Source organism: Lycorma delicatula, chromosome 8, assembly GCF_047948215.1.
Source record: "Lycorma delicatula isolate Av1 chromosome 8, ASM4794821v1, whole genome shotgun sequence".
Taxonomy (NCBI): domain Eukaryota; kingdom Metazoa; phylum Arthropoda; class Insecta; order Hemiptera; family Fulgoridae; genus Lycorma; species Lycorma delicatula.
The window spans coordinates 137,093,945-137,121,513 of NC_134462.1; the positions used below are offsets into that span (position 1 = coordinate 137,093,945).

At 31.3% G+C, this 27,569-nt stretch overlaps 1 protein-coding gene across 1 annotated transcript in view; it reads left to right on the forward strand.

Annotated features, from left to right (window-relative positions):
• The first annotated feature begins 40 nt into the window (after positions 1-40).
• LOC142329055 (LIM domain only protein 3-like) overlaps positions 41-27,569 on the forward strand; it is a 167,895-nt gene continuing 140,366 nt past the window's right edge. The window contains exons 1-3 of the mRNA XM_075373336.1: positions 41-140; positions 4,202-4,339; positions 12,911-13,036. Coding sequence (XP_075229451.1) covers positions 43-140; positions 4,202-4,339; positions 12,911-13,036 — 362 coding nt within the window. The 5' untranslated portion in view covers positions 41-42. The remainder of the gene's footprint in view (positions 141-4,201; positions 4,340-12,910; positions 13,037-27,569) is intronic.

Below are 27,569 nucleotides of genomic sequence, written 5' to 3' on the forward strand. Positions count from 1 at the left end.
TACTTTTTTAAATATGAAATTTTTCATATTTCAGAGACCAAAATGACGATGGATGTAAAGGCGCAAGCGCCGAAAAGTGCTGCTACAAGCAACAGTGCCACACAAGAATGCGCTGGTTGTGGAAAACATATCACTGAAAGGTAAATCATTAGTCATTACTAAAAAATAAAATAATATTAAAAAAAAGTATAGCCGTAGAAAATTTTATTGAAATTTTGAAAAAAGTAATAAGAATACATTCACGTCACGATTAATTAATCTCAAAAAGGATAGAGGTTCTCAGTTCTAAATTCGGCCTACATTTTTAAATCTTGTATTTCATTATACGGCCCGACATCGGTGAATCACTCTACATTCTTATATTATAGAATAAGTTTCATCGATGGCTCCATTTTAAGTCTCTTCTCTTCCAGGTAACATCTACGGCAGATTTATTAAACGATCAGTGATTCGAGTGTATTTGTAATTTTTTCTCATCTTGGCTGCATAATTTTGAATTGTTATAGAGTAATGATCTATCAATTCAACCTACATTCACAGGATAATTAACTGGAAATTTTAGGGAATAAGTCGGTAACTTATAGTTAAGTCGGTAGTAAATTAAAAACAAACACTATTAACTATAACGATACTTTAAGAATTTAAAAAGGAATGTTTTATTTAAAATTTTTTAGTGCGTTTTTTGTCGAGTTTATTACCGATTTCTTAATTTGCTTGGTTTTTGTTTTAACAATATAATGTTGTTACATCGTTATTTTTCATGTTTATACATCTGTTTTTTTCTCTACAACGGATAGGACTTTAATTGTATACGTGCAGTGATCCACGAAGAAATTCATATATATATACATATACATAAGTTCGGCAACATTTCGTTATGGACAGTCAGCTGGCGAAAGATTTCTCCCTGATTTCTGCACCTACTTTAAATTAAACTATACTATAATTCTTGGGGGCCCGCGTTTAGCGGTATATTTAGTAGTTTTGTATAAAATCTCAGCGGAAAAAGTTGAAAAAAGTAAGTCGCAGAACTGAATTTTTCGTAGTTTTTGAGAAACCTGTTGTAAGAGATAAAAGTCGGGATCGAAAAATATACTATTTTATGTCTGAAGAAAAACAACTTTGTTAAACAGGTAATAAACACATTAAATTTTTAAATAAAACTTGTACATATTTTGTTTCTGAGCAAAATTATATAAATAAAGTCCACAGAAACTAAATACAAACGTACAGTACGTGGAAGATTTTAACTATATAAACGAAACAAAATTATATTTTTTTTTGTCTTCAGTCATTTGACTGGTTTGATGCAGCTCTCCAGGATTCCCTATCTAGTGCTAGTCGTTTCATTTCAATATACCCTCTACATCCTACATCCCTAACAATTTGTTTTACATATTCCAAACGTGGCCTGCCTACACAATGTTTCCCTTCTACCTGTTCTTCCAATATTAAAGCGACTATTCCAGGATGCCTTAGTATGTGGCCTATAAGTCTGTCTCTTCTTATAACTATATTTTTCCAAATGCCTCTTTCTTCATCTATTTGTCGCAATACCTCTTCATTTGTCACTTTATCCACCCGTCTCATTTTTAACATTCTCCTATAGCACCGCATTTCAAAAGCTTCTAATCTTTTCTTCTCAGATACTCCGATCGTCCAAGTTTCACTTCCATATAAAGCGACACTCCAAACATACACTTTCAAAAATCTTTTCCTGACCTTTAAATTAATTTTTGATGTAAACAAATTATATTTCTTACTGAAGGCTCGTTTCGCTTGTGTTATTCGGCATTTTATATCGCTCCTGCTTCGTCCATCTTTAGTAATTTTACTTTCCAAATAACAAAATTCTTCTACCTCCATAATCTTTACTCCTCCTATTTTCACATTCAGCGGTCCATCTTTGTTATTTCTACTATATTTCATTACTTTTGTTTTGTTCTTGTTTATTTTCATGCGATAGTTTTTGCGTAGGACTTCATCTATGCCGTTCATTGTTTCTTCTAAATCCTTTTTACTCTCGGCTAGAATTACTATATCATCACCAAATCGTAGCATCTTTATCTTTTCACCTTGTACTGTTGCTCCGAATCTAAATTGTTCTTTAACATCATTAACTGCTAGATCCATGTAAAGATTAAAAAGTAACGGAGATAGGGAACATCCTTGTCGGACTCCCTTTCTTATTACGGCTTCTTTCTTATGTTCTTCAATTATTACTGTTGCTGTTTGGTTCCTGTACATGTTAGCAATTGTTCTTCTATCTCTGTATTTGAACCCTAACTTTTTAAAATGCTGAACGTTTTATTCCAGTCTACGTTATCGAATGCCTTTTCTAGGTCTATAAACGCCAAGTATGTTGGTTTGTTTTTCTTTAATCTCCCTTCTACTATTAATCTGAGGCCTAAAATTGCTTCCCTTGTCCCTATACTTTTCCTGAAACCAAATTGATCTTCTCCTAACACTTCTTCCACTCTCCTCTCAATTCTTCTGTATAGAATTCTAGTTAAGATTTTTGATGCATGACTAGTTAAACTAATTGTTCTGTATTCTTCACATTTATCTGCCCCTGATTTCTTTGGTATCGTGACTATAACACTTTTTTTGAAGTCTGACGGAAATTCCCCTTTTTCATAAATATTACACACCAGTTTGTATAATCTATCAATCGCTTCCTCACCTGCACTGCGCAGTAATTCTACAGGTATTCCGTCTATTCCAGGAGCCTTTCTGCCATTTAAATCTTTTAATGCTCTCTTAAATTCAGATCTCAGTATTGTTTATCATCCATCCAGTATTTGTTTATTGCATTTCATCCTCCTCAACTTCCTCTTCTTCCTCTATAACACCATTTTCTAATTCATTACCTCCGTATAACTCTTCAATATATTCCACCCATCTATCGACTTTACCTTTCGTATTATATATTAGTGTACCATCTTTGTTTAACACATTATTAGATTTTAATTTATGTACTTCAAAATTTTCCTTAACTTTCCTATATGCTCCGTCTATTTTACCAATGTTCATTTCTCTTTCCACTTCTGAACACTTTTCTTTAATCCACTCTTCTTTCGCCAGTTTGCACTTCCTGTTTATAGCATTTCTTAATTGCCGATAGTTCCTTTTACTTTCTTCATCACTAGCATTCTTATATTTTCTACGTTCATCCATCAGCTGCAATATATCGTCTGAAACCCAAGGTTTTCTACCGGTTCTCTTTATTCCGCCTAAGTTTGCTTCTGCTGATTTAAGAATTTCCTTTTTAACATTCTCCCATTCTTCTTCTACATTTTCTACATTATCTTTTTTACTCAGACCTCTTGCGATGTCCTCCTCAAAAATCTTCTTTACCTCCTCTTCCTCAAGCTTCTCTAAATTCCACCGATTCATCTGACATCTTTTCTTCAGGTTTTTAAACCCCAATCTACATTTCATTATCACCAAATTATGGTCGCTATCAATGTCTGCTCCAGGGTAAGTTTTGCAGTCAACGAGTTGATTTCTAAATCTTTGTTTAACCATGATATAATCTATCTGATACCTTGCAGTATCGGCTGGCTTTTTCCAAGTGTATATTCTTCTATTATGATTTTTAAATCGGGTGTTGGCAATTACTAAATTATACTTCGTGCAAAACTCTATAAGTCGGTCCTTTCTTTCATTCCTTTTGCCCAGCCCGTATTCACCCACTATATTTCCTTCCTTGCCTTTTTCAATGTTTGCATTCCAATCTCCAACTATTAAAAAATTATAGTCCGAACAAAATCAGGGCGAATCTTTCGCCGGCCGACACTCGCTAACGAAACAAATCTGAACCGATGTTTAAATGTACTTTTTCTTTATTTTCACCGGTAAAACATAACCTGAGAGTTTTTTACATTCTTCGTGAATAACTGTCAATCTCCTTAGATCATTTTCGGAAATCTATATTTAGAATCCAATATTACTTTAAAGCTATATCTGTAAAAAGAGAATCTGTTACAGAGCAATCGAAGAAAATAGCAGTTAAAATCATCTGATTTTTAAAAAAAATATTTCTTTAAAATTTAAAATAATAGACGTAGCTACTAAAGAAATTACTAATTTTTTTTTAATCATTTTACTTATATTCTTTATACTGAGGATTTTTACCGTTAAAGAATATGTGAAATAAAGTAAAGTATCAGTAATGATTTACTTTTATAATACTTTTCAGGTTCCTTTTAAAAGCGCTTGATTTGTACTGGCATGAAGACTGTCTGAAATGTGGCTGTTGCGACTGCAGGTTGGGTGAAGTCGGTTCAACTCTTTATACAAAAGCTAATTTAATTCTGTGCAAGAGAGACTACCTTAGGTGAGTAACGGACAATTTTACGTACAAACTTTTTAAGTAAAATGCTTTATTATTTTATCGTTAGATATATTATAAATCTATTCATAAGATAAGTTATCGGCCTCGGTCAGCACAGGTTCCACATTTCGTGAGAATGTTACAATTTCTGGAAGTGTTACAATTAATCTTAACGGTCTGTTAATCATAAAATCTAACTATTAACGTAAAAAACAGCAATGGACCGAAAATGAACTCACAGTGATAAGCTTAATTATTACTGTAAATCTGATCTAAAAAGTAGGTATTAAAATTTAAAATTACATTTAATTTTTCAACAGGATTAACAGGAATTCTCAAATCTTACATTAAAAAAAAAGGTTTAAGCTGTACGTTTAAAACGCAGCGAGATCAGCAACAAAACAATTCTGATTACGTTAAAAAAAGCAAATAAATCCTTATTATTTTCTTTTTATTGTTTATACTTTTAAAGCGCAACATTCTTGCTTACAGAACGCACCACAACGAAGCGTTATTCTTTTTCACCATGCTTCTACCAAAATTTTACACGCGTAAAATAAAATAATTTAAGAAAATTCCAAACTAAAAGTTTAGGGTTCGCAATATTTTTTTTTTTAATTCTTTTTAATTTCAATAAATTGCACTCTTTTTATTCATTTTAAAATTTACGGGTTCCTAGTAATTTAATTCAAAATTATTTAAAAAGCATATATACATACACCTTAGAATGTTAAACCCTTTTTTTTATTTTTGTAATTTTATGTATCAAACAGGAAGTTATCACCCAAAAACAAGAACGGGTTAAAAAACAGTACTAATATTATCTACAAGAGAGTCCCGTTACACTGTTAACCGTAAAGATGTTAATGTACATAAACGAAATTTTATGAGCATCGGAGTGCACAAAAGAAATTAAAACATAAAGATTTCCAAAGGGACCGACTAAAATAACAAAACTTATGTAAAAATAAAAACAACCGTAATCATAAGGCACTAACGAAGTGCAACTGAGATATCGATTCAACGGCGTCCAACAAATAAGCAACTGGAAATTTATTAAATTTCAGACGCATCGTAATATAAAAAGGATTCAAAAAACGCTGCCAATTTCGGCCAAAACCGTTTTAAATACTATATTCCGCACGATATCATGTAATGTACACGATAACGGAAAATGTGACGCAACACTGAAGGGTAATCGTACAAGGAACACCCGTACATTAATTTGGTGTACTCCGAACCATAAACCATAAAGGAACAGTTTTTCAAGGCCACAGTTCCTTTCCTACTTCGATAATAACACTCTAACTTTAATTCGATACATTTTGACGATTTTAAACAAATTACAAATTACATTATTTTCTAATACAGAAATTACTTATATCATTATTATACTGTGCTGTTTACAAAAGATCAAACACAACAATGTATTAAAAAAATTTTTTTATTCCGTTTTATTACGAGACAAACGACTAACTTAAACGTTAAACGACAAGGTAAATAAGTTCAAAGAAATATTAATATTTCTTATTCTGCTATCATGTTGTTGCGATAAGAATCTTCATACTCATTTATACAATTATTTGTTATTAATCGGCATTTTATAAAATGCCGATTCTTTGACTCTATATCAAATACAACATTTATTATAAAGAAATATTAATATTTCTTATTCTGCTATCATGTTGTTGCGATAAGAATCTTCATACTCATTTATACAATTATTTGTTATTAATCGGCATTTTATAAAATGCCGATTCTTTGACTCTATATCAAATACAACATTTATTATAAAGAAATATTAATATTTATTATTCTGCTATCATGTTGTTGCGATAGGAATCTTCATACTCATTTATACAATTATTTGTTATTAATCGGCATTTTATAAAATGCCGATTCTTTGACTCTATATCAAATACAACATTTATTATAAAGAAATATTAATATTTCTTATTCTGCTATCATGTTGTTGCGATAGGAATCTTCATACTCATTTATACAATTATTTGTTATTAATCGGCATTTTATAAAATGCCGATTCTTTGACTCTATATCAAATACAACATTTATTATAAAGAAATATTAATATTTCTTATTCTGCTATCATGTTGTTGCGATAAGAATCTTCATACTCATTTATACAATTATTTGTTATTAATCTGCATTTTATAAAATGCCGATTCTTTGACTCTATATCAAATACAACATTTATTATAAAGAAATATTAATATTTCTTATTCTGCTATCATGTTGTTGCGATAAGAATCTTCATACTCATTTATACAATTATTTGTTATTAATCGGCATTTTATAAAATGCCGATTCTTTGACTCTATATCAAATACAACATTTATTATAAAGAAATATTAATATTTCTTATTCTGCTATCATGTTGTTGCGATAGGAATCTTCATACTCATTTATACAATTATTTGTTATTAATCGGCATTTTATAAAATGCCGATTCTTTGACTCTATATCAAATACAACATTTATTATAAAGAAATATTAATATTTCTTATTCTGCTATCATGTTGTTGCGATAGGAATCTTCATACTCATTTATACAATTATTTGTTATTAATCGGCATTTTATAAAATGCCGATTCTTTGACTCTATATCAAATACAACATTTATTATAAAGAAATATTAATATTTCTTATTCTGCTATCATGTTGTTGCGATAAGAATCTTCATACTCATTTATACAATTATTTGTTATTAATCGGCATTTTATAAAATGCCGATTCTTTGACTCTATATCAAATACAACATTTATTATAAAGAAATATTAATATTTCTTATTCTGCTATCATGTTGTTGCGATAAGAATCTTCATACTCATTTATACAATTATTTGTTATTAATCGGCATTTTATAAAATGCCGATTCTTTGACTCTATATCAAATACAACATTTATTATAAAGAAATATTAATATTTCTTATTCTGCTATCATGTTGTTGCGATAAGAATCTTCATACTCATTTATACAATTATTTGTTATTAATCGGCATTTTATAAAATGCCGATTCTTTGACTCTATATCAAATACAACATTTATTATAAAGAAATATTAATATTTCTTATTCTGCTATCATGTTGTTGCGATAGGAATCTTCATACTCATTTATACAATTATTTGTTATTAATCGGCATTTTATAAAATGCCGATTCTTTGACTCTATATCAAATACAACATTTATTATAAAGAAATATTAATATTTCTTATTCTGCTATCATGTTGTTGCGATAGGAATCTTCATACTCATTTATACAATTATTTGTTATTAATCGGCATTTTATAAAATGCCGATTCTTTGACTCTATATCAAATACAACATTTATTATAAAACATTTAACAGATTCAATATCGATATTTAACGAAAAGCATACTTTTATACTAGACCGTATGGTACAATAGACTTTAATTCGCCTCAAGGATTTAGACAAAGATTTTGTAGACGTAAACTTTACCTCATTAAAGACGAATTGATTATGGGGATATTGTGTAGAGGGGTCAGATCAGGCTTAATTAAGATAAACAGAACTGTTAGAAGTAAAGGAGTTAAATGTGCCGACGGCTTGTTGCCGACCGCAATTCTACCCTCTCCTTGTACATTTTGGTTTCGTCTTCTAACAGCATTATGTTTGTTCAAGATAATAACACTTCTCTGTCTGTTATTGTCTTTAAGGATTTATTCCGTCTTTCTACGTCGTACAAATCCCTTCTTTATCTCAGTATCAACAGTAAAAGTTCTTTACTAAGTAAATACATACATCACGCGCTTAATATTATCCAGGAATAACAGAGAATTTTAAGCTTTATTTCTACACAGAAATTTAATATAAATCTATTTATTCGTAAATTAAAAACACTAAAAAAAAGGAACGGGGGAATAAAAATATTATTCGTATCGGGTAAATAAAAATTTTATATAATATTTTACTTTCGTAATTTGTGTAACATTTTTAAATTAAAATTAACGTCTAAACGTTTACAAAGATATCCGAGGAAATTACAAAAAAAAAAAAAATACAAATCACCCGATCATTTGCTACGGGAATTTCAAATTTCCCTGCCAAAATTTCAAATAAAACACAGAACAATAATGTAAGCAGATATATAATAGAACGACAAAAGATCAATAAAGATATTCTAAATGAATCAAGACAAAATTGCTTCTACAGTAAAAAACGATCGGAACATTTTAAAAATCAGAGTTTCACAAATATCTGAAGAAACAAGAAAGAAAGATTTTTAATGAAATGAAACCTGTGAAGAAATTTAAAAAAACACAACTTAAAGTCTAACAAAATTACACGGAAAGGGAGAAAAAATTAAAAAAAAAAAACGACTCAAATAATTCGAAATGAGAGAAAAAAGTACGGTAATGAACGATAAAAATCATTAGAGGAAAACTTTCAAAAGAACAACTCTTGAGATTTATACCGGACATTCAAATCTAAAACAAATAATCATCCGTTTTGTTGCAATTTTAAAATGCAAAAGGAGAACTAATAATGAACCGGAAAAAATCTTAAAAAATCTGTCCGGATCCATTAGAAATATTTAAATACAAAAAACGAGAACAAACACACTTTTTGGAACCACCGAACAAAAAAGACATGGAAATAATCAAAATTCTAAAAAAACAACAAATTAAGCGGGGACGATATCATTGTAGCAAAGATGTTTAAATTTTCTCCTGATACCTTAGGTGGAAAACTGCATTTAAAGAAGAACAGTTTCTAGTAGAAACTGCATTTAAAGAAATACGCATTACCAGACTACTAGAAGATAGAGTCGAAAAATCCACTTCATCAAAAGAGCGATAAGGCAGATTTGAATAACCATAAAGGGATCTTCCATTTGTCAATACCGTACAAAATTCTAAGCAAAGTTTTATTAAACAGATTTCAACCTACGCTTGAAAATATTAGGAGAGTATCAGAACGGTTTTCGACCAGAAGTTGGCTGAACAAATTTTCAGTCTTAAAATAATTCTGCGCTACAATAAAGTTAAAAATCAAAATTTAGTACAATTTTTGTTGATTTTAACAATTCATAGAGAATAACTTTACCAAGTTTTCCAAGAATTTAAATTCGATCAAAATACCAAATATATTATTAAAGAAATGTTAACAAAAAACCTTTTCTATAGTAAGATTTCATTCTTTTGAAATAAAAACCGTTGTACGGCAAGGAGATACATGTTTAATTGCGCTTTGGAAAAGGTTATAGAACAGATCAAAAAACTTAACTATGATTCTGTAAAATTTGATACTAAAAATAAAGCTGTCGACCAATCTTTTCGCTTTCGGACCTGAATCGGTAATTTTTGCAAACAATTCAGAAAAAGGAAACCTGAACTAGTAGAATTACAAAAATGTGATGGATTGTGAAAAATCGATAAAAATAAAAAATGTGAGATAATAGATAAAATGAAAAACTGATTTCCAACACAAAAGCTCAATCGTGTAATTAAAATATTTCAACAAAAAAAACGACTAAAATAACATGTAAATTTAAATACGTTGAAGTAATCGTTCCTAATCTTCTAGAAGTAGAAAGTATGAAAGAAAGACAACAAAAAACGGAAAAATGAAATCAAGAATTACTACTAAATAAATAATTAATAATATGAAAAGAAAAATCTTAAATTTGTCTAAATTTACCGTATTTCTTAACTGTAGTATCAGATACAACAGGTATCAGTAATATTGATAAAAAGATATCTGCAGAAAATACTTTGAATAAAATGCAAATATATTTCACTGTAACAAGCACTGTTTTATCGTTGTGTTCCTCTCTTGATAACGGTCAGGATAAACCATTGATAACCAAACAATTTTTATGTCCTTTCAATCCAAAAAAATAATAATTTTGGTTATTAATTTTAACGACGATGAGGTTTTACGGCAAAAAATCTCTTTTTACGTGATTATCAGTCTTTCCGTTCTATATTCAGCCGTAATAGTGGATCTATCTTTAATCACCGGAAAATAATCGGTCCAAGAAGGAAGGTCGCTTTGTTAACTTAACGATCGAGATTTTTTCATGTTTTGCGTCACATTGTGGGTTGTTTGAAACCACCTACTTTGCACAAATTTTAAGTAATATATTGTAGAAAATTTCTACAATAGTTGACTGACTAGTTGTAGTATATGTAATAAGGGAAGGCGGGTCAGTAGTGCGCTGTGGCATCCCCTCCACTGCTCTTAACATCACTCGGCGACTTTTCACACCAGCAGGCAAAGAAGGGTATTCTGAAAATCGCATCCGTTAATTTGCAATAACTTCACCGTATCAAATTATGACGTCACTAAATATGTTCTGGTAATTTGTTATTACAAATAAAATTATTTATGTTTATTTTTTTGTTCAAGATGTATGTGAAGTAATTTATTTATTTCTTGAAAGTATGTTTTTTTTGTTAAACTAAGGTTTAAATAAGGTAAATTAACAGTAACAATGACGTAATATAAAAGTATGAGTTTTTTATTTATTTAGTCTTATCGGTTGTACTGTTATGATTTCCTTTGACGTGGCCAACTTATTTCCGAAAATTATTTATAAATAACATGTACTCACCTGTAACTAATATTCCTTTGAGATTTGTAGGGAAACAAAATTACAAAATAAAAATATTAAACTGTACAAAGTAATATTAATAGTTCCCTTGGGAAGCCACGCAACACTCTTCATAGCAGTGTTGGAACTCAGAAACCGTTATATCCTTCGGATGATCGGTTACATTTTTTTTCTATTGTTCCAAAATGGTGTCATTTGAAGTATTTTTTTAAAGTCGGGAACAGGAAAAAGTCGCAAGGACTCAATTCAGGTGAATAAGGTGGTTGAGGAACTCCAAGAATGTTTCTCTTTGCCCAAAACCATTAACTGAGAGTTTCTGTGTGAGAAGGTGCATTGCCATGATGCAGAATCCCGTCGTTTTTTATGGCTGGTCTCCCGCTGGCAACTCTTTTCAGCAGTCTTTCAAGAATTTCTCGGTAAACGTATTGATTTACAGTTTATCCTGTAGACAAAAACTCCAGAAGCCTCTGATTCGCTCAACATTCTCCTCACTTTTTGACGTTAACGGTCTTCCAGAGCGTGGATCGTCCGCGACTGTTTCCCGGCCATCTGAAAATGCTTTAAAACACCTAAAAACTTGGGCTTGTAACAAAGCGTCATCTCCATAGCCCTTTTCAATTTTGAACATTTTTTGTTGCATTCTCACCGACTTTAACACAAAATTTGATTGCACAACGTTGCTCATAATTAATATCACTCATTTTTGTAACGCGCAACAAAAACTCGTTTCACGAAATGTTTGCTTACGTCTCTCGTGACAATAGACTGAAAATATTAATAGCTAACATAAATCATAATTCGTAATATAAATTATACAATATATCTAGTATAAATTCATATAACCTTTACTAGTAAGTTTACAGTGTTGCCACATCGGCAGCAAAAGAAAACTAGTTTTTATTTTATAAACGTAAAACGTAAAATGATTTCATGCAAAATAATTTATTTAGTAGCTCAAATAAATAAATTAATACAATAGAATAAATAATAATTAAACGCAAATTTAATTAAGTAGATAATAACAAAAAATAAATAATAATAATAAATACAATATCATTTGGAGGTCGAAACGACTGTGGTCTGGTTGGTGATTGAGAATAACGCCATTCTCTTGACTGCCGTTTTCTCTCTGGCGTGTAATATGAAATCCACGTTTCATCGCCGGTAACAATCGAATTAAAAAACTCGTAATCTTTTACAGATTAAAGATTAAAGTCTCACTGTGTAGCGGATCAAAAATTCCACAACAGATCCCATTTGGATTTATTTCTGACGTGCGGCACCCAACGTGCACAACCCTTTTTGAATTCTGAATGGGATCATGATCAACGCGACCAATAACAGCTCTTGAAACATCAGTAAAAAGAAAGGCCAGGTAGAAAATCGTTTAGCGACGATCTTTCTGATTTCATCATCGACGCGTTTCAACAAGCCTTAGGTGATAACCGACGATCTCCCCAAACGTTCATCATACGCATTAATTCTAAACCTTTCACACCATTTTCGGACGTTTCTTTCATTCATCGCATTATTACCGTACACAGCAACCAATTGCCTATGAATTTCAACCGGCTTAACGTTTTGATGGTTTAAAAAACGTATGACCACGTATTTCACAGTCGGCGGCAACATCGATTTTACCATTCATTTTATAATGTAATAATTTACACGTAATTAAAGATATTAAAACGCGACAATTTACAGACAACAATGCAGTGTGTACATATTAGCGTGGCCATGAACGACACAGGTTCGCCAACCTTAACGAGAGAAATTTCCCAGCGGTCTTTACTTTAAAAATATCCCTTGTAAAACATTATTATAAAACTTTTAAATTTATCCTAGATGAAATGTCACCGGCCTTATTTCTTAAAAAAAAGGAAAGAATAATAATAATTAAATAAATATAAAATTTTTAACATAAATATAATTGTTTTATTTAATATAAACTAATAAATTTATTGTATTTATTGCAGGCTATTTGGGAGTACAGGTTACTGTGCGGCGTGCTCTAAAGTGATACCAGCATTTGAGATGGTAATGAGAGCCAGAAATAACGTGTATCACCTTGAGTGCTTTGCCTGCCAGCAGTGTAATCACAGGTAAGATAAAACTGCTTTCTCAACAAAAAAAATTATGTTCTAATAATTATAGATTTCCAATCGGAGAAATTATTTTAAAAAGCTAAAAATAAAACATATAAGCGTATTTACAAGTCGACAAGGCAAAGTTCATATTCTGAAGACGCGCAGCACAGTCGTTTTGTTTGGTAATAGACAGAGATGGAGATATATCCCAACAGTACAGTCTGGGCTTAGTCCTACAGAACAAAGTGACATGCCTGTCGATCCGTTCTAAACAAAGAAATGTTGTCCTTTAAAATAGGTTACTGTGTTTTTTGGAACCTATAATTTCTTACGGTAATAGCACGATTAAAAAATTAATGTAGGTTACTGTATTCATAAGTAAAATAAGTTTACCCTGCAATTATCATTTTTACTAAAACGGTATCATAGTTCACAGAATTATACTCAAAGGTGATAATAATAATTTGGACATATAAGCCTACGGAATCGCAACAAATACGATGTAGCTGCGAAATAAAAAATAAAATGTCTATATTAATTTATTAAATAATCAACGATATTTGTATTTATTAATAATAACACGTCTACAAATCAGGTAATGCTTATAACTACACGGCTATTTTAAACCTTTAACCCATAATTCTATGACTCACGCGTCTCTGTTCATCAAATCATTAGTTAAACCAAAATAATCGATGTAAGGAATTTATACTTTATATACTTGTTTTAGTATGATATATTTTCATCATGCTCGAGTTTTAATAAGTACATCGACTAAGAAAACGATTGCTCTTATTACAAAATAACAGGGGAAAAGATAGAATTCATTATTTATATAAAAATAGCCGTAGTTAAGCAGAAGAAAAACTGATGTTTTATTATTAAACATTGAAATTAAAACACCAATTAATTCATTATGAAATTAATATAAATAAAGTCTAATAAATAATAATGTAACTGTTTAAAGTAGTAATCTTATCTAACGGCAGAAGTTCAATTACCGTACTAGTACCACTAGAACGTGACTATACACAGCAGAAGTTACTAAACTGTCCGAATATGAACTCCTTGTCGAATGGTAATATTATTCTTGAATATAAATAGGGAAACTTTTCGTAATTATTCAACCATAATAAAAATTGGACCTATTGGCTATCGAAATTAAAATTTCGATAATATACGTAATATATATTTTTTCCATTTAACGTGAGAGACATTTAAATTGGCGATTTTTTTTTCGATAACGTTTAAATGCGGGTTCATTTACATTCCGTAATAAAAACCTGTACTTTCTGTGACAATTAGTTGTGATGGAGGGCTGGATACATAAGCTTACGTTTATCGGTTAAAGAACTCTAAACATACATAAAGATACTTTACGACACCACAACGGTGGTTTCAACATCACTTTAACCCCGTTTTGAGTGATGCGGTGCTGTCAGTCATACTTTTGAAGCGTGGTTGTAGAATTCTGAAGGAATGAGATACTTCCTTGAAAATCCCCTTGTTAAACAATATAATGTATGTACACATGAAAATATAGACGCCTTAAGAGCTTAAATGTTACTACGTCCCCTGACGGTCTAGCGTCGTCATTAGTTAACCCTCGGCTTGTTGAAAGCAGGTATTTTAAGATGTATCCGTATAAAATGTAAGTAATGCAGGTATTAAATATTCTTAATGTGTTAATCGTATGAATCTTTCTCTAAAATTATTTAATCTAATAAATGTTAAAATCGATATATATATATATATCGTATCGCGGTATACATACGTATGACGAATATTCGTATTTCTACCTCCGGTAGTAAACAATGCTTCCGGTATCCGTCGACAAACAACCCTGAATCAAACGAATCAAAAACCGCATTACGTCAAAGCGGCGGATCCGATAAAAGAATTAATCTTCTTTCAGATAGCGGAGAAAAAACAAATTACGTAGGACGATGGAAACATAAAAACTTGAAGAATGTGCAAATCGAAATAGTCTCCACCTTTAGGATTTATTGTTGAGAATTTACAATTAGATACAATTTAATGCTGTTAAATAAACTGCCAATAAGTAATAAAAAAAGTTTTGTTTTAAGCGAATAAAATCAAAATTACCTAATTTCTAAATCGCCTATTTTAATACGTCGCTAATTGCTGACATTCAATATATTTATCAAAGTAAATTTATCAATATAACTTTCCGCACTGTAATAAAAGCAATAAAAAAACCGATTTATTAATTTTTATTAGTGCAAAACAGCTATAACAATAAATAATACAAAGTAGTAATACAGTAATATATCTTTATATACTGTGAAAACAAAAATTAATAGAATTTTATAAAAGTATAGCTGTTTACCGAGACATATATATATATATATATATATATATATATATATATATATATATATACGACAACAAGAAACAATCATAAGCCATAAATTCTATAATAATGATGAAAGTTTTGCGTTTATAACCTGATTTTAACTTTTAGTTATATGTTAACACAACAGAGGCGGCGGCGGCGGCTATATCAGATTTGAAACAATGCCGGCTAGTAGTTCGATTTAGCGGCTGTAAAAGATTTAACACGGCAATGGCAGGTGCCATTAATAGTGAGCTTTAATAGTACTAGTAGTATATAAAGTAACAGCTTATGACTTGGTTTTAAGTTTTACTACGAGTTTTACGCGTGTGTAAGAAGAAATAGGGGATAACTCTGGCGGGAATAAAATAGAAAAGGAACCGACCCTGTTTACTCGGTTATAGCTGTGGAACGTGCCCTAACCTTATTCTATATTATTAACATCCTGACCCGTACCGATATCGCGTATCCGCAATATACAAACACATTTTTTTTTAAGATTTCATATCGCGCATTCACTAAACCTACAAATAAATCTTTTAAAATAATACGGAAAAGGAAATAGCACGAAGAAAGTAATCGATAAACCTAAAACTAATCCGTTTATTTATCTTCATAAAACTATCAAACGATTAAAGTTACGTATAAGAGGTAGAAATTTGTGGCTTACGAAAAATACCAAGCCTGACGTGGATTCGAACCCAGAATCTTCTGAAGGAAAGACCAACCAAATTTTAAATAATAAATGCTAAAAATGGAATATTACGATAGAAATCAATTATAAAGGAGAAACCAAAGTATTATCTTAAATATATAAAAAAAAACTACAAAGAACAGATAATTGCGAAAAGATAAAACAAAAAAACTTTCACGCATAAAAGGAATCTGCTAATATTAACAATGTATTAATAAATTACATACGAATTTTGAAAAACATTTATTTAAATAAAATAGAAAAAAATAAAATTCAAAAACCGTTAACAAAAATAAAAATCATATTAATTAACAAATCCTTTACTGCCCGCAGGTACTATCAACTGTCTCTTCGTTTGTCTTCACCCTGTGCGTCGTTTAACTGAACGTTAACTCTTCCTGCGAATGAGTATTACTTACAAAATGCTATAAAACGAAAATTTGTTATAAAATAAAAATCATAATTTGTAATTTCTTAAATAAGTAGAAAAGAAAAGAAAAAATGTAACTTGCCGTTACAGGCAATCCTAACGGAAACTTTACTGATAAATATTTAAACCCCTGAAACCCTACTCTTTTTGTCCAACACGATCGATTGCGTGGAAGTCGTATCGAATTAGATAAGATAAAAATTGATTTCGAGAATAAAATAACGATAACAATAGTCTTAAACAGATCGAACAGATATCTCCATCCGCAGACACAATTTACTGAATGATATCGGGTAAGCAATTTAAAACCGAACGGAGCCGGCTGGATCCGCTCTATTTGAGCGTCACGTTTAACGCCGGTACTGTGGACTGTATACGTTACAACTCTCAGTTATTGTAAGCATTGGTGCAGCAATGTTTCGTTCTGAAATGCTTTATTCGATCACGAGGAGAGAGCTATAGCGGAAGCTTACTGAATTCTAGATTCTTTCAAAAAACACGGAAAAATGTCTGAATGCCAGTATCCAAGCAAAGAGTAGCGTACACTATTCGGTTAAAAAATGGCGTATAAAATTAATAAAATGATTTCCAACACAAAAAATTCAGAAAATATATCTACATAATCAGATAACATTTGTATTCCACAATAGTGTAAAATTAATAAAGGTAATTAATTTACGAACTACTTATCTCGATAAAAATGTAAAATGTAAACCTGTTAATGTAAACAACATTATACTAAAGTGTAATGAACACCGCATATCAAACGATATAATAAATCAATTTTACTCGTAAAGGCCCCAAAAGCATATATTAACATTAACTGAAGGTTTGTAAACATCGTCGTATGCGTGCAAACAAGTCTGATATAGTCGTATACAAGCTGAAACGTGTTAAAGAGCGGTGTTATATAAAGCCATATTGATATCTGACGTGTTACTTTCTTAGTCGCTTTGATCTATCGCGTTCCAAAATAGAAGTCCGAAATCTATAAAGCAGTCATATACAGGTACAACTCGACTCGATATACAATCACCTTTGTAAAGCTTTACTGCACGATAATTTCGTAACTAAATTCAGACAGCGGACAAAATAAAATGTCTATATTATCCACCAGTTCAAAAATTCTCGTTAATCAAAAGAATAAGCTAAAAATAAAAAAAATAAAAATGAACAAATATCCTCCCTTTTTACTTCCTTGTACGAAGTATTGTCATCGCGAAAAAATTCGGTTTCAGATTTCAACGGAAGTATCCATTTTCACCATTCCTGAACCGCTTTGACCAAGGATAAAAAAAAGAAAAACAGGAACTCCTCAGACAGAACTGATGGTAGCCCAGGGATAAAAACAGTAACTCCTCCAGTATTTGCTAGAATGAATTCAGAGAAAACTTTATAAAACATTGATCAGAGCGGCATAAAATAATACGCAATTGTACTACAAAAAAAAAACCGCTTTCGGCACGCCGGAAGCCGGAGGTAGATTTCACCGGTGCTAAGTAGGGGATGGATAAAAAAGATTTCCACCTTAAAGTTAAGAAAAACTTCAAATTTAATCAATACGACACTGGTTGTATGTGAAAAAAGTTTAACGTGTTTAGCATACAAGTCCATCTTACAATTCCTGCAACATTTTGATCGTCCCTTGCCGTAAGGACTGGTCATATCAAAAATTATTTCAGACAAAGGTTTTAGGCAATGCTTAGAGGACTAACGACCATTTTAAACAGATTCGATATTGTGCCTCTTAAGGGAGATATAACTTTTCAAAAAAGTATGTTTTTACCAATTTAGTCTGCTATTCTTTAAGATCTGCGATAATTTTAATTAAAGAAATATGTTGCTCTTACAAGGGGAAGGTACATCAGTTCGAATCCGATTTCATTTTCTTTTTTCTTTTAAATGAAAAGTACATAAAATTTTATTTAAGTAATAACTTCTGTTTTTTCCAAATATTTTTTTTATTGTTATCATTGAATAATTATTTATTGTAAAACTTTTTTTACAATCAGAGGTTAATAATTATTAAATCAATGTAATTAAATTAAAAAAAAAAAAACAAAGGTTAAAAAAGACACTGATGCTAAAAAGGAATAAAAAAAATGTCCATCTTAAAGTTAAGAAAAACCTCAAATTTACTCACTACAGCAATGGTTGCAACATGTTTAGCATACGACAAGCCCCATCTTACAATTCCAGCTACATTTTGGTCATCCCTTGATATAAGGGTTGATCATATCAAAAATTGTTTCAGAGAAACGTTTTAGGTAACGTTTAGAGGACTGACGACCACTTTAAACCGATTCGATATTTGCATATTTGCCTCTTAAGGAAGGTATGATTTTTTTTTTGTCTTCGAAATCTCATTTCTCAATGGTTGGCGACATCAAAAAACTTTATTTAGATGAGTTTTAGGCCCTTATCCACAGAATAGTATTAACTTAAAAGGAATTCGATATTTTACTTAATAAGAAAGTTAAAGCGATATTTTTTTCCTCCTATTTCCACTCCCATGGTCCCACTTTGCCCATTAACGAATTCGACCTAATATGCGTAAAATTACGGCAGTTATTTTGTTCACAAGAAGGTGAAATATATATATATATATATATATATATATATATATATATATATATATATATACACTTTTGAACTGAAGGTGGTTTTGGGGTCTGGAGGATCTGAAACGCGAAGATATGTCGATATTTTCCGAATGTCGATCATAGTACCCATTACAATAGGTAGCTTTCTTATGAAATCTACCTAAAAAATTGTATAGTATTATTAAGAATTCATCTCCATAGCAATGTAGTTATTAGATTTTTTAAGTTGTTTTTTAAATAAATCGGTGAGAAGGTTTTTAAACTGGTGGGTAATTTATTTATTATTATTTAAAAATGTCGATCTAATAACCAATTTTTGTTTTTGTTTTCTTGAAAACTTCTTTGCTTGAGTAAGCCTCAAGATATAATATTATTAAAATTCTACAGGGAATATATGTAATCATAATAAAAAACCGAATAACGATGATAATCTTAGATTTAATTAAAACGAATCGAAGCAAAGCAAAGCAAACGAAATTAATTTGTTCATTCTAAGAGTTTTTGTTATAGGCTAATAAAAACCGTGGAAATTTCGCATTATGCGTAACAAATAATGTTATTCTGACCGATCAAACAGCAATATTACTTACCTAACATTGAAAGTAACGTTAAAGTAGAATTTTCTAGTACTTTTAAACAATTACTTTCAGGCGTCTATATTTTTGACGACTGTAATAATAAACGGTTCAAGATTTTGAGACAGATTTAATAAACGTTGTTAATAAATATGAAAAGGCAAGGGACCGAGAACAGTTCTGTGGAACTCCGCTTTCAGTTAGTATCATCATCTGATAAGAATACAAACGTAAAACGTAGTTCGCTGGAAAGCGGAGTTCCACAGAACTGTTCTCGGTCCCTTGCCTTTTCATATTTATTAACAACGTTTATTGACAACGCAAAAAATGTTAAGTGGAATCTTTTAGTTATTTACGCTATTTAAAAAATGTTCTTTTAACGCGAGAGACGAAGCTCCCGTTATTCGGGTGTTTTCGTTGCACAGATGGTTTTTTTTTGGCTACACGAATTATCCGACCGACAGCCTTTTTCTTTTCTTCGGTGGCATTTTGATAGTTTTGATTGGTACATTGTCAAAAGTTCCACTGCAAAAACTCCAACATTAGTAATATTCTAAAGTAAATTATTTTCCTATATTATTATTTTTCTTATTATTATATTTAAGAGAGCATTAAAAGATTTAAATGGCAGAAAGGCTCCTGGAATAACCGGAATACCTGTAGAATTACTGTGCAGTGATGGTGAGGAAGCGATTGATAGATTATACAAACTGGTGTGTAATATTTATGAAAAAGGGGAAGTTCCGCCAGACTTAAGTGTTATAGTCATGATACCAAAGAAAGCAGGGGCAGATAAATGTGAAGAATACAGAACAATTAGTTTAACTAGTCATGCATCAAAAATCTTAACTAGAATTCTATACAGAAGAATTGAGAGGAGAGTGGAAGAAGTGTTAGGAGAAGATCAATTTGGTTTCAGGAAAAGTATAGGGACAAGGGAAGCAATTTTAGGCCTCAGATTAATAGTAGAAGGAAGATTAAAGAAAAACAAACTAACATACTTGGCGTTTATAGACCTAGAAAAGGCATTCGATAACGTAGACTTTTAAAATGTTCAGCATTTTAAAAAGTTAGGGTTCAAATACAGAGATAGAAGAATGATTGCTAACATGTACAGGAACCAAACAGCAACAGTAATAATTGAAGAACATAAGAAAGAAGCCGTAATAAGAAAGGGAGTCCGACAAGGATGTTCCCTATCTCCGTTACTTTTTAATCTTTACATGGATCTAGCAGTTAATGATGTTAAAGAACAATTTAGATTCGGAGTAACAGTACAAGGTGAAAAGATAAAGATGCTACGATTTGCTGATGATATAGTAATTCTAGCCGAGAGTAAAAAGGATTTAGAAGAAACAATGAACGGCATAGATGAAGTCCTACACGAGAACTATCGCGTGAAAATAAACAAGAACAAAACGAAAGAAATGAAGTAGAAATAACAAAGATGGACCGCTGAATGTGAAAATAGGAGGAGAAAAGATTATGGAGGTAGAAGAATTTTGTTATTTGGGAAGTAGAATTACTAAAGATGGACGAATCAGGAGCGATATAAAATGCCGAATAGCACAAGCGCAACGAGCCTTCAGTAAGAAATATAATTTGTTTACATCAAAAATTAATTTAAAGATCAGGAAAAGATTTTTGAAAGTATATGTTTGGAGTGTCGCTTTACATGGAAGTGAAACTTGGACGATCGGAGTATCTGAGAAGAAAAGATTAGAAGCTTTTGAAATGCGGTGCTATAGGAGAATGTTAAAAATCAGATGGCTGGATAAAGTGACAAATGAAGAGGTATTGCGGCAAATAGATGAAGAAAGAAGCATTTGGAAAACTATAGTTAAAAGAAGAGACAGACTTATAGGCCACATACTAAGGCATCCTGGAATAGTCGCTTTAATATTGGAAGGACAGGTAGAAGGGAAAAATTGTGTAGGCAGGCCACGTTTGGAATATGTAAAACAAATTGTTAGGGATGTAGGATGTAGAGGGTATACTGAAATGAAACGACTAGCACTAGATAGGGAATCTTGGAGAGCTGCATCAAACCAGTCAAATGACTGAAGACAAAAAAAAAAATTATTTTTCTAATTCTAATTGTCCTGCTATTCTAAAATGTTTTTTCAATTATCATCGGTTTCCATAGTAACGACTTTCGCTGTATTTTTGAATACTTAATCGCAAAATTGGAAGTTGGTTAGAGGCTACACTAAGCGACTAAAAAAAAGGGTAGGGCCTTCTGTCGTGACACCAATATGTCCATGTTCGGCGTACTTATTCCGTACATCAAGCTAAAGCCGCTTCTATCCTTATGTGACCTTGATAGCTCTACAATGACACCGGTATGAACTCGTGATTAATTTAACTGCAAGTCACGTTGAAAATTTATTACAGCACGATTGTGGGTAAAAGCGTTCTCGGTCAGCAGATAACTGAAAATCACGCACTTCAGCTGTGTCAGAGGACCGAGATACTTTCATTCTTTTAGCACAATTTCAATAATAAGAAAGATTACTTCTCTTTCTTGAAGGCATTTTTTTAAATTTCTGACATACCATAAACGTTCACAAAATGTGTTTAAGTAATAATTAATAAAAATAATACGAGTAATGAAAACGTTAATATATAGATCTGAACTCGGAGATTTCTTTAATGAATATCTTTAATATCTTAACCCCCATTAGGAATTCGTGATACAATTTTACAGATCCTCCGAGCCTCAAAGGTATAATAAATCTGCCAACTTTTATTAATATCTACCAGGTAGTTTTACGTATACGAATCGTAATGTGATAATTGCGATGCGGGCAATTACCACTTTATGATATCACGCAAAAACTACCTGGTAAATGTAAATGTAAATGGTAAATGTAAAAAATGTAAAATTGTATCACGTATACGTAACAGAAATATCTGTGGCAGTAGATATTTTTTCCTAAAAACACGTTGAAAGTTTGTCAATACATATTATTGTTTTTTAAAACGTGTCTTTTCATGTTTATTTCCGTATTTTAGAAAATACGGAAAGTAAGAAATTGACCGATAATTCTGTAAATTAAGCGCCGATCTTTCTTAAGGAGAAGACTAAAAACTGAACTCTTCTGGCAGCTGGGAAATTCTCAGTTCGTTGTTAAAACATTCTTTAAATTTAAAAGAGACAATAATATCTACAAATTGTTTTAATGTATAATTATAGCCTTTGTATCAAATAAAAAGTATAATATAAAATGTTAATATTAGCGGTGAAAAATATTGTTCACCATAGCGTTAATTAATTAACGCTTGGGAGAAAGTTAAAAAAAAAATTAACAACTACACGGAGTTCAAAATGGAGATCGTATAAGCCTCGAAGCTTGCACAATGGGAATATGAAATGGAAATTTTGTAGCTTATGAAAATTCCGTTGCTGACCGTTTGTTATAAAAGGTTTATAAAACCATTTTTATTCAATATGGGCGAAGACTTTCCTACACGAAATTACTAAGCAAGTCGTTCATTGCGAGTAACCGATTATTATAAATATTTTAAGCGAGAAACTATTCAATTTTTTTTTTCAATTTGTTTTACAGGTTATTCGTTAAATAAAAAACATTAAAATAAAAGCTTCGATACAATATTATTTTATACTGAATGTTTTGACGGTAACGAACAAAAATTTGATATTGATCTCAAGAAAAAGAGTTTTTCTTGAAAAACGGTTTAATATTATTGGCGTAAAATGTAGGATGTAGGTTTCGACATATTGTACGTCAACATTTTTGGCTTAAAAGGATAATAATATTAAGTTATCTTCATTCACCTTATTACGCACGACTAAACGCAAAAGAATATAAATTACCGTCACGTGACATTTTCTTTTAAAATAGACTACCAGAAATAATCGTGGATAAAACCTCGAATACGCGGTTACTTTTATTACATTCATCCGATTAGAGAGGATCAGTCCTTTAATGTTAAAGAAGGAGAAAGCGTCACGGACAGATAAGCCGATCGAGCGTATTTCTGTCGGATTCTAGCCGGCCGAAATTTCATTCAAACTTTTATATATTAGAATCGAGAAAAATCCTTAACTATGAAAATTTATATAGTCGTAAGAACAATAAGCTCCGCTAATCTCCCGTTTCATTCGGACATCTCGCTTGTTCGTCGTTGCCTGATTTGCTGATACAAACAGTATATTTGGTGCAGTTAAAAAACAAAACGAGACACCATTCCATCTTTTGTCGTTTTACTAGATGAATTTGACTATGTCAGATAATAATGTACCGTTTGGAGGAGTGAGTTTTATCTCGACGTATAAGCAAGAAAATAAAGTTTAATTTAACGATTAATGGATTTTTCCAAAAACGACCGACTATGTTAGAGCCGCCTACGGTAATCATATGTTACCGATCGGCGGCTATTATCGACGATCACATATTTATTTTAATAATCCGGTTAATATTAACTTCCAAAGTAAACGTATAACTTATACTTGAAATCGTTTTACTTTAATCGTTAGGAATTCAACTGACAACCATGCGATCGAACCTAAAATATACTTTTGATATGTACTATCCTGGTACCGTTAAAGCGGCTGAAATACCTATTCCCGCACTTACAGGTTCTCAGAAACGTAAAGTGAAAATCGTGTATTCGTTTATAAACGAAAACGGTAACCTATAAAATAACTTTATCGTCGACACGACAAAGCCCGTAATTACTTCGAGGTCAACAGTCGACAAGCAATTTATGTCAATTACAGACGTGAAGCAACAGATCAGAATGTCACCTTGGGCGAACAGCAATATCCCTTTGATGTGTTACTGCTTCAAATATCAACAATTGACGTGACATTAATATCAGGATTACTATATACAGCTCTACGGATTTATTATGAAAAAAAATATTAATAAAAACTAATATTACATCCAAACTAGAGTTAACGTAAATGATAAGCGATTAAAAGCCGGAATTAAATCGGCTGATCAAACTCGGTTTTAATTTACGTACTGCTAATGAGCACTCGTTAATTAAGCAGAAAATAGTATATTAAATTCTAATAATTAAAGGAAATTTCAAGGTATGATTAATATCAAGTTAGATCTAAAAGCTACTTGCAGTTAAAATAAAACGATTTTTATTTATAACGAATAAACGCGTATTTAAATTTGTATATTCTTGAAGTAATTAGCAAACCTTATCCTAATATCATTTGTGATGAAACCAGATTGTAGATACAAGATCCATCTCCTGATGCATCTCGTTGGGATCGATAAAGAGATAGAATTCTAGTTCGCTAGTAAAAAATAGCAGGAGCAGATAAATGCGAAGAATACAGAACAATTAACTTAACCAGCCGTGAATTCTATACAGAAGATTGGAAGAAGTGTTAGGAGAATACCGATTTGGTTTCACAAAAAGTATAGGGACAAGGGAAGCAATTTTAGCGCTCAGATTACTAATCGCTTTATATGGAAGTGAAATCTGGACGATCGGAATACCCGAGACGAAAAAATTAGAAGCTTTTGAAATGCGATGCTATAGGAGAATGTTAAAAATCAGGTGGATGAATAAAGTGACAAATGAAGAGGTGTTGCGGCAAATCGATGAAGAAAGAAGCGTTTGGAAAAATATAGCTAAAAGAAGAGACAGACTTATAGGCCACATATTAAGGTATCCTGGAATTGTCTCTTTAATATTAGAGGGTCACGTAGAAGGAAAAAATTGTGCAGGCAGGCAACGTTTAGAGTATGTAAAACAAATTTTTAGGGATGTAGGTTGTAGAAGGTATACCGAAATGAAACGACTGGCACTAGATAGGGAATCTTGGAGAGCTGCATCAAACCAGTGAAATGACTGACGACAAAAAAAGTAAAACAAAAATACTTTTAAACTAATTTTAAATGAAATTATCTGAATTAGTAGTAAAGAAAGGTAAAGCGACTGAAAACGATAAAAACTAAATTTTATCTTCAGCACTGTGTATCGGTCGGGGGCAGTCAAAAATAACAGCGCAAGTACATAGAGCTTGATGACTTTTTGGACGCTGTGACAATAAAATCACATTATATTTAGATTCAAAAATAGTTGTTACAATTAAATATAGCCAAGCAGTTGAGGTTGGCATCACTGCTTTGTTTGGAAGAGGACGCCAGTTTATTAGCTCTGTAGTTTGTGTTTTTTTAGTGCATTTTCTACACGACTTCTGTGACACGATAATCCAGAGGAATTGGCGATTCAGTCATGTGTAACCGATATTAATCTTCGTTTAATTCATTCTGATTATATCTGGTTTGTACAAGAATGGTTTTTAATAGATTCTTCTGTTATGAATTCTATAGGTTGGTTTTGATAAGTCAAACTTTTTTTAGCCTCCGGAAATCAACGTTAGGTGTTACTTCAGAGGATGAATTAATGAGAATGACACGTATGAGTGTAGAATCATGCTCAGATGTGTGATTAATTGAAACCTAACCGCCAAAGAACACCGGTATCTGCGATCTACAATTCAAATCCGTATAAAAGTAACTACCTTTTCTAGGATTTCAACCTTAGAACTCCCACTTCGAAATCAGCTGATTTACGATAACGAGTTCCAACCCCGTGGGTATTCATGTGAATATATAAAATTAAATTAGTAATTCCAAGATTGATGGATTTTTGTTTGAAACCCGTCTATTTTTCTTTTTTTTTAGTTTCTCGATGTGTAATCTTCATATGAATATTTAAAAATCAATTTCGAGATTTTATGAAATTCATCATTGAAAGGACTGGAGAAAGGTAAAAATTCTGAACAACGGTTGCAATTTTTTTCAGTAGATACGGGCTTGCACTTCAGATAATTATTTGAAAACCATCTCCGGGTTTTTTTGAATTTGATTTTTTAAGGGCTGCGACACTGTACAGGTCGGCGGCTCGAGCATCAGATTGCGACGTGACTGGCTGCATCTACCTCCGTTTACTTGACTAATAAACACAGAATAAAAAAAAAGACCGCGACGAAAAACGCAAGTAACCACATAGAGCGGTTGAAGCCGTGTCGGGGATGCTAGTATTTATAAATGAGACAGTAAAAGAGTTTTTATTTATAAATAAATATACCGTCTCTTAGAAATGGACTTAAAACAATATTAATTCGTTTGTATTACATATTTAAATGTTTCGTTCAATTTAGTTAAAGGAACGTATTTCTTAATATTTTTTACGTTCGTGTAAAAGAATCCGTAAGTCTCTAGGAATTTAGTTCAATTTATTTTTATATAAGATTATTAGTTCGCAAAATGATCATACCTGTGACTACCTACATTAGAGTTTTGAGTTAAAAGACCAAAACGTATTGTTAATATATAAAAATCAACAAATTTTCTCGGAGAGATAGAACCGGTATGATCAGGCACCGATCAATATCTACTTTTACATGTAAAAGGCAAAGACTGTACGCTAAATAAAAACATGCTTTCCTACATATATAACAAAAATTATTTACGTAAGACTGGATTTTTTAAAATAATTTTAAAAATGCCTTTACGTTACTAAAACTAAATCGGATTAGAAGTGCGAACGGTGCATTTATAATTAAAAAAATAACTGGTGTTTATCAAAACTATTAATAAGTTTTGGTTAATCGAGCTGTATTACATCATTTATCTGTATTTATTTTTGTTGCCTTTCTAATGTAATTTATAGACGATTTAATAGTTTATTATAGCAAAGCAGCCATTTTAACGATCAGTTTACGTAATATATCGTCTAGAATTACCAAATTATCATATTTGATAGTAGAACAATATATAGTGAGTGTACTGCGCTGGCTAGCTACAATGGAGACAGTATATGGTAATAATCTGCAGATGTAGCGTGTGATATATTGTCCGATGATTATTAAACTACATACCCAATGTAAATCTT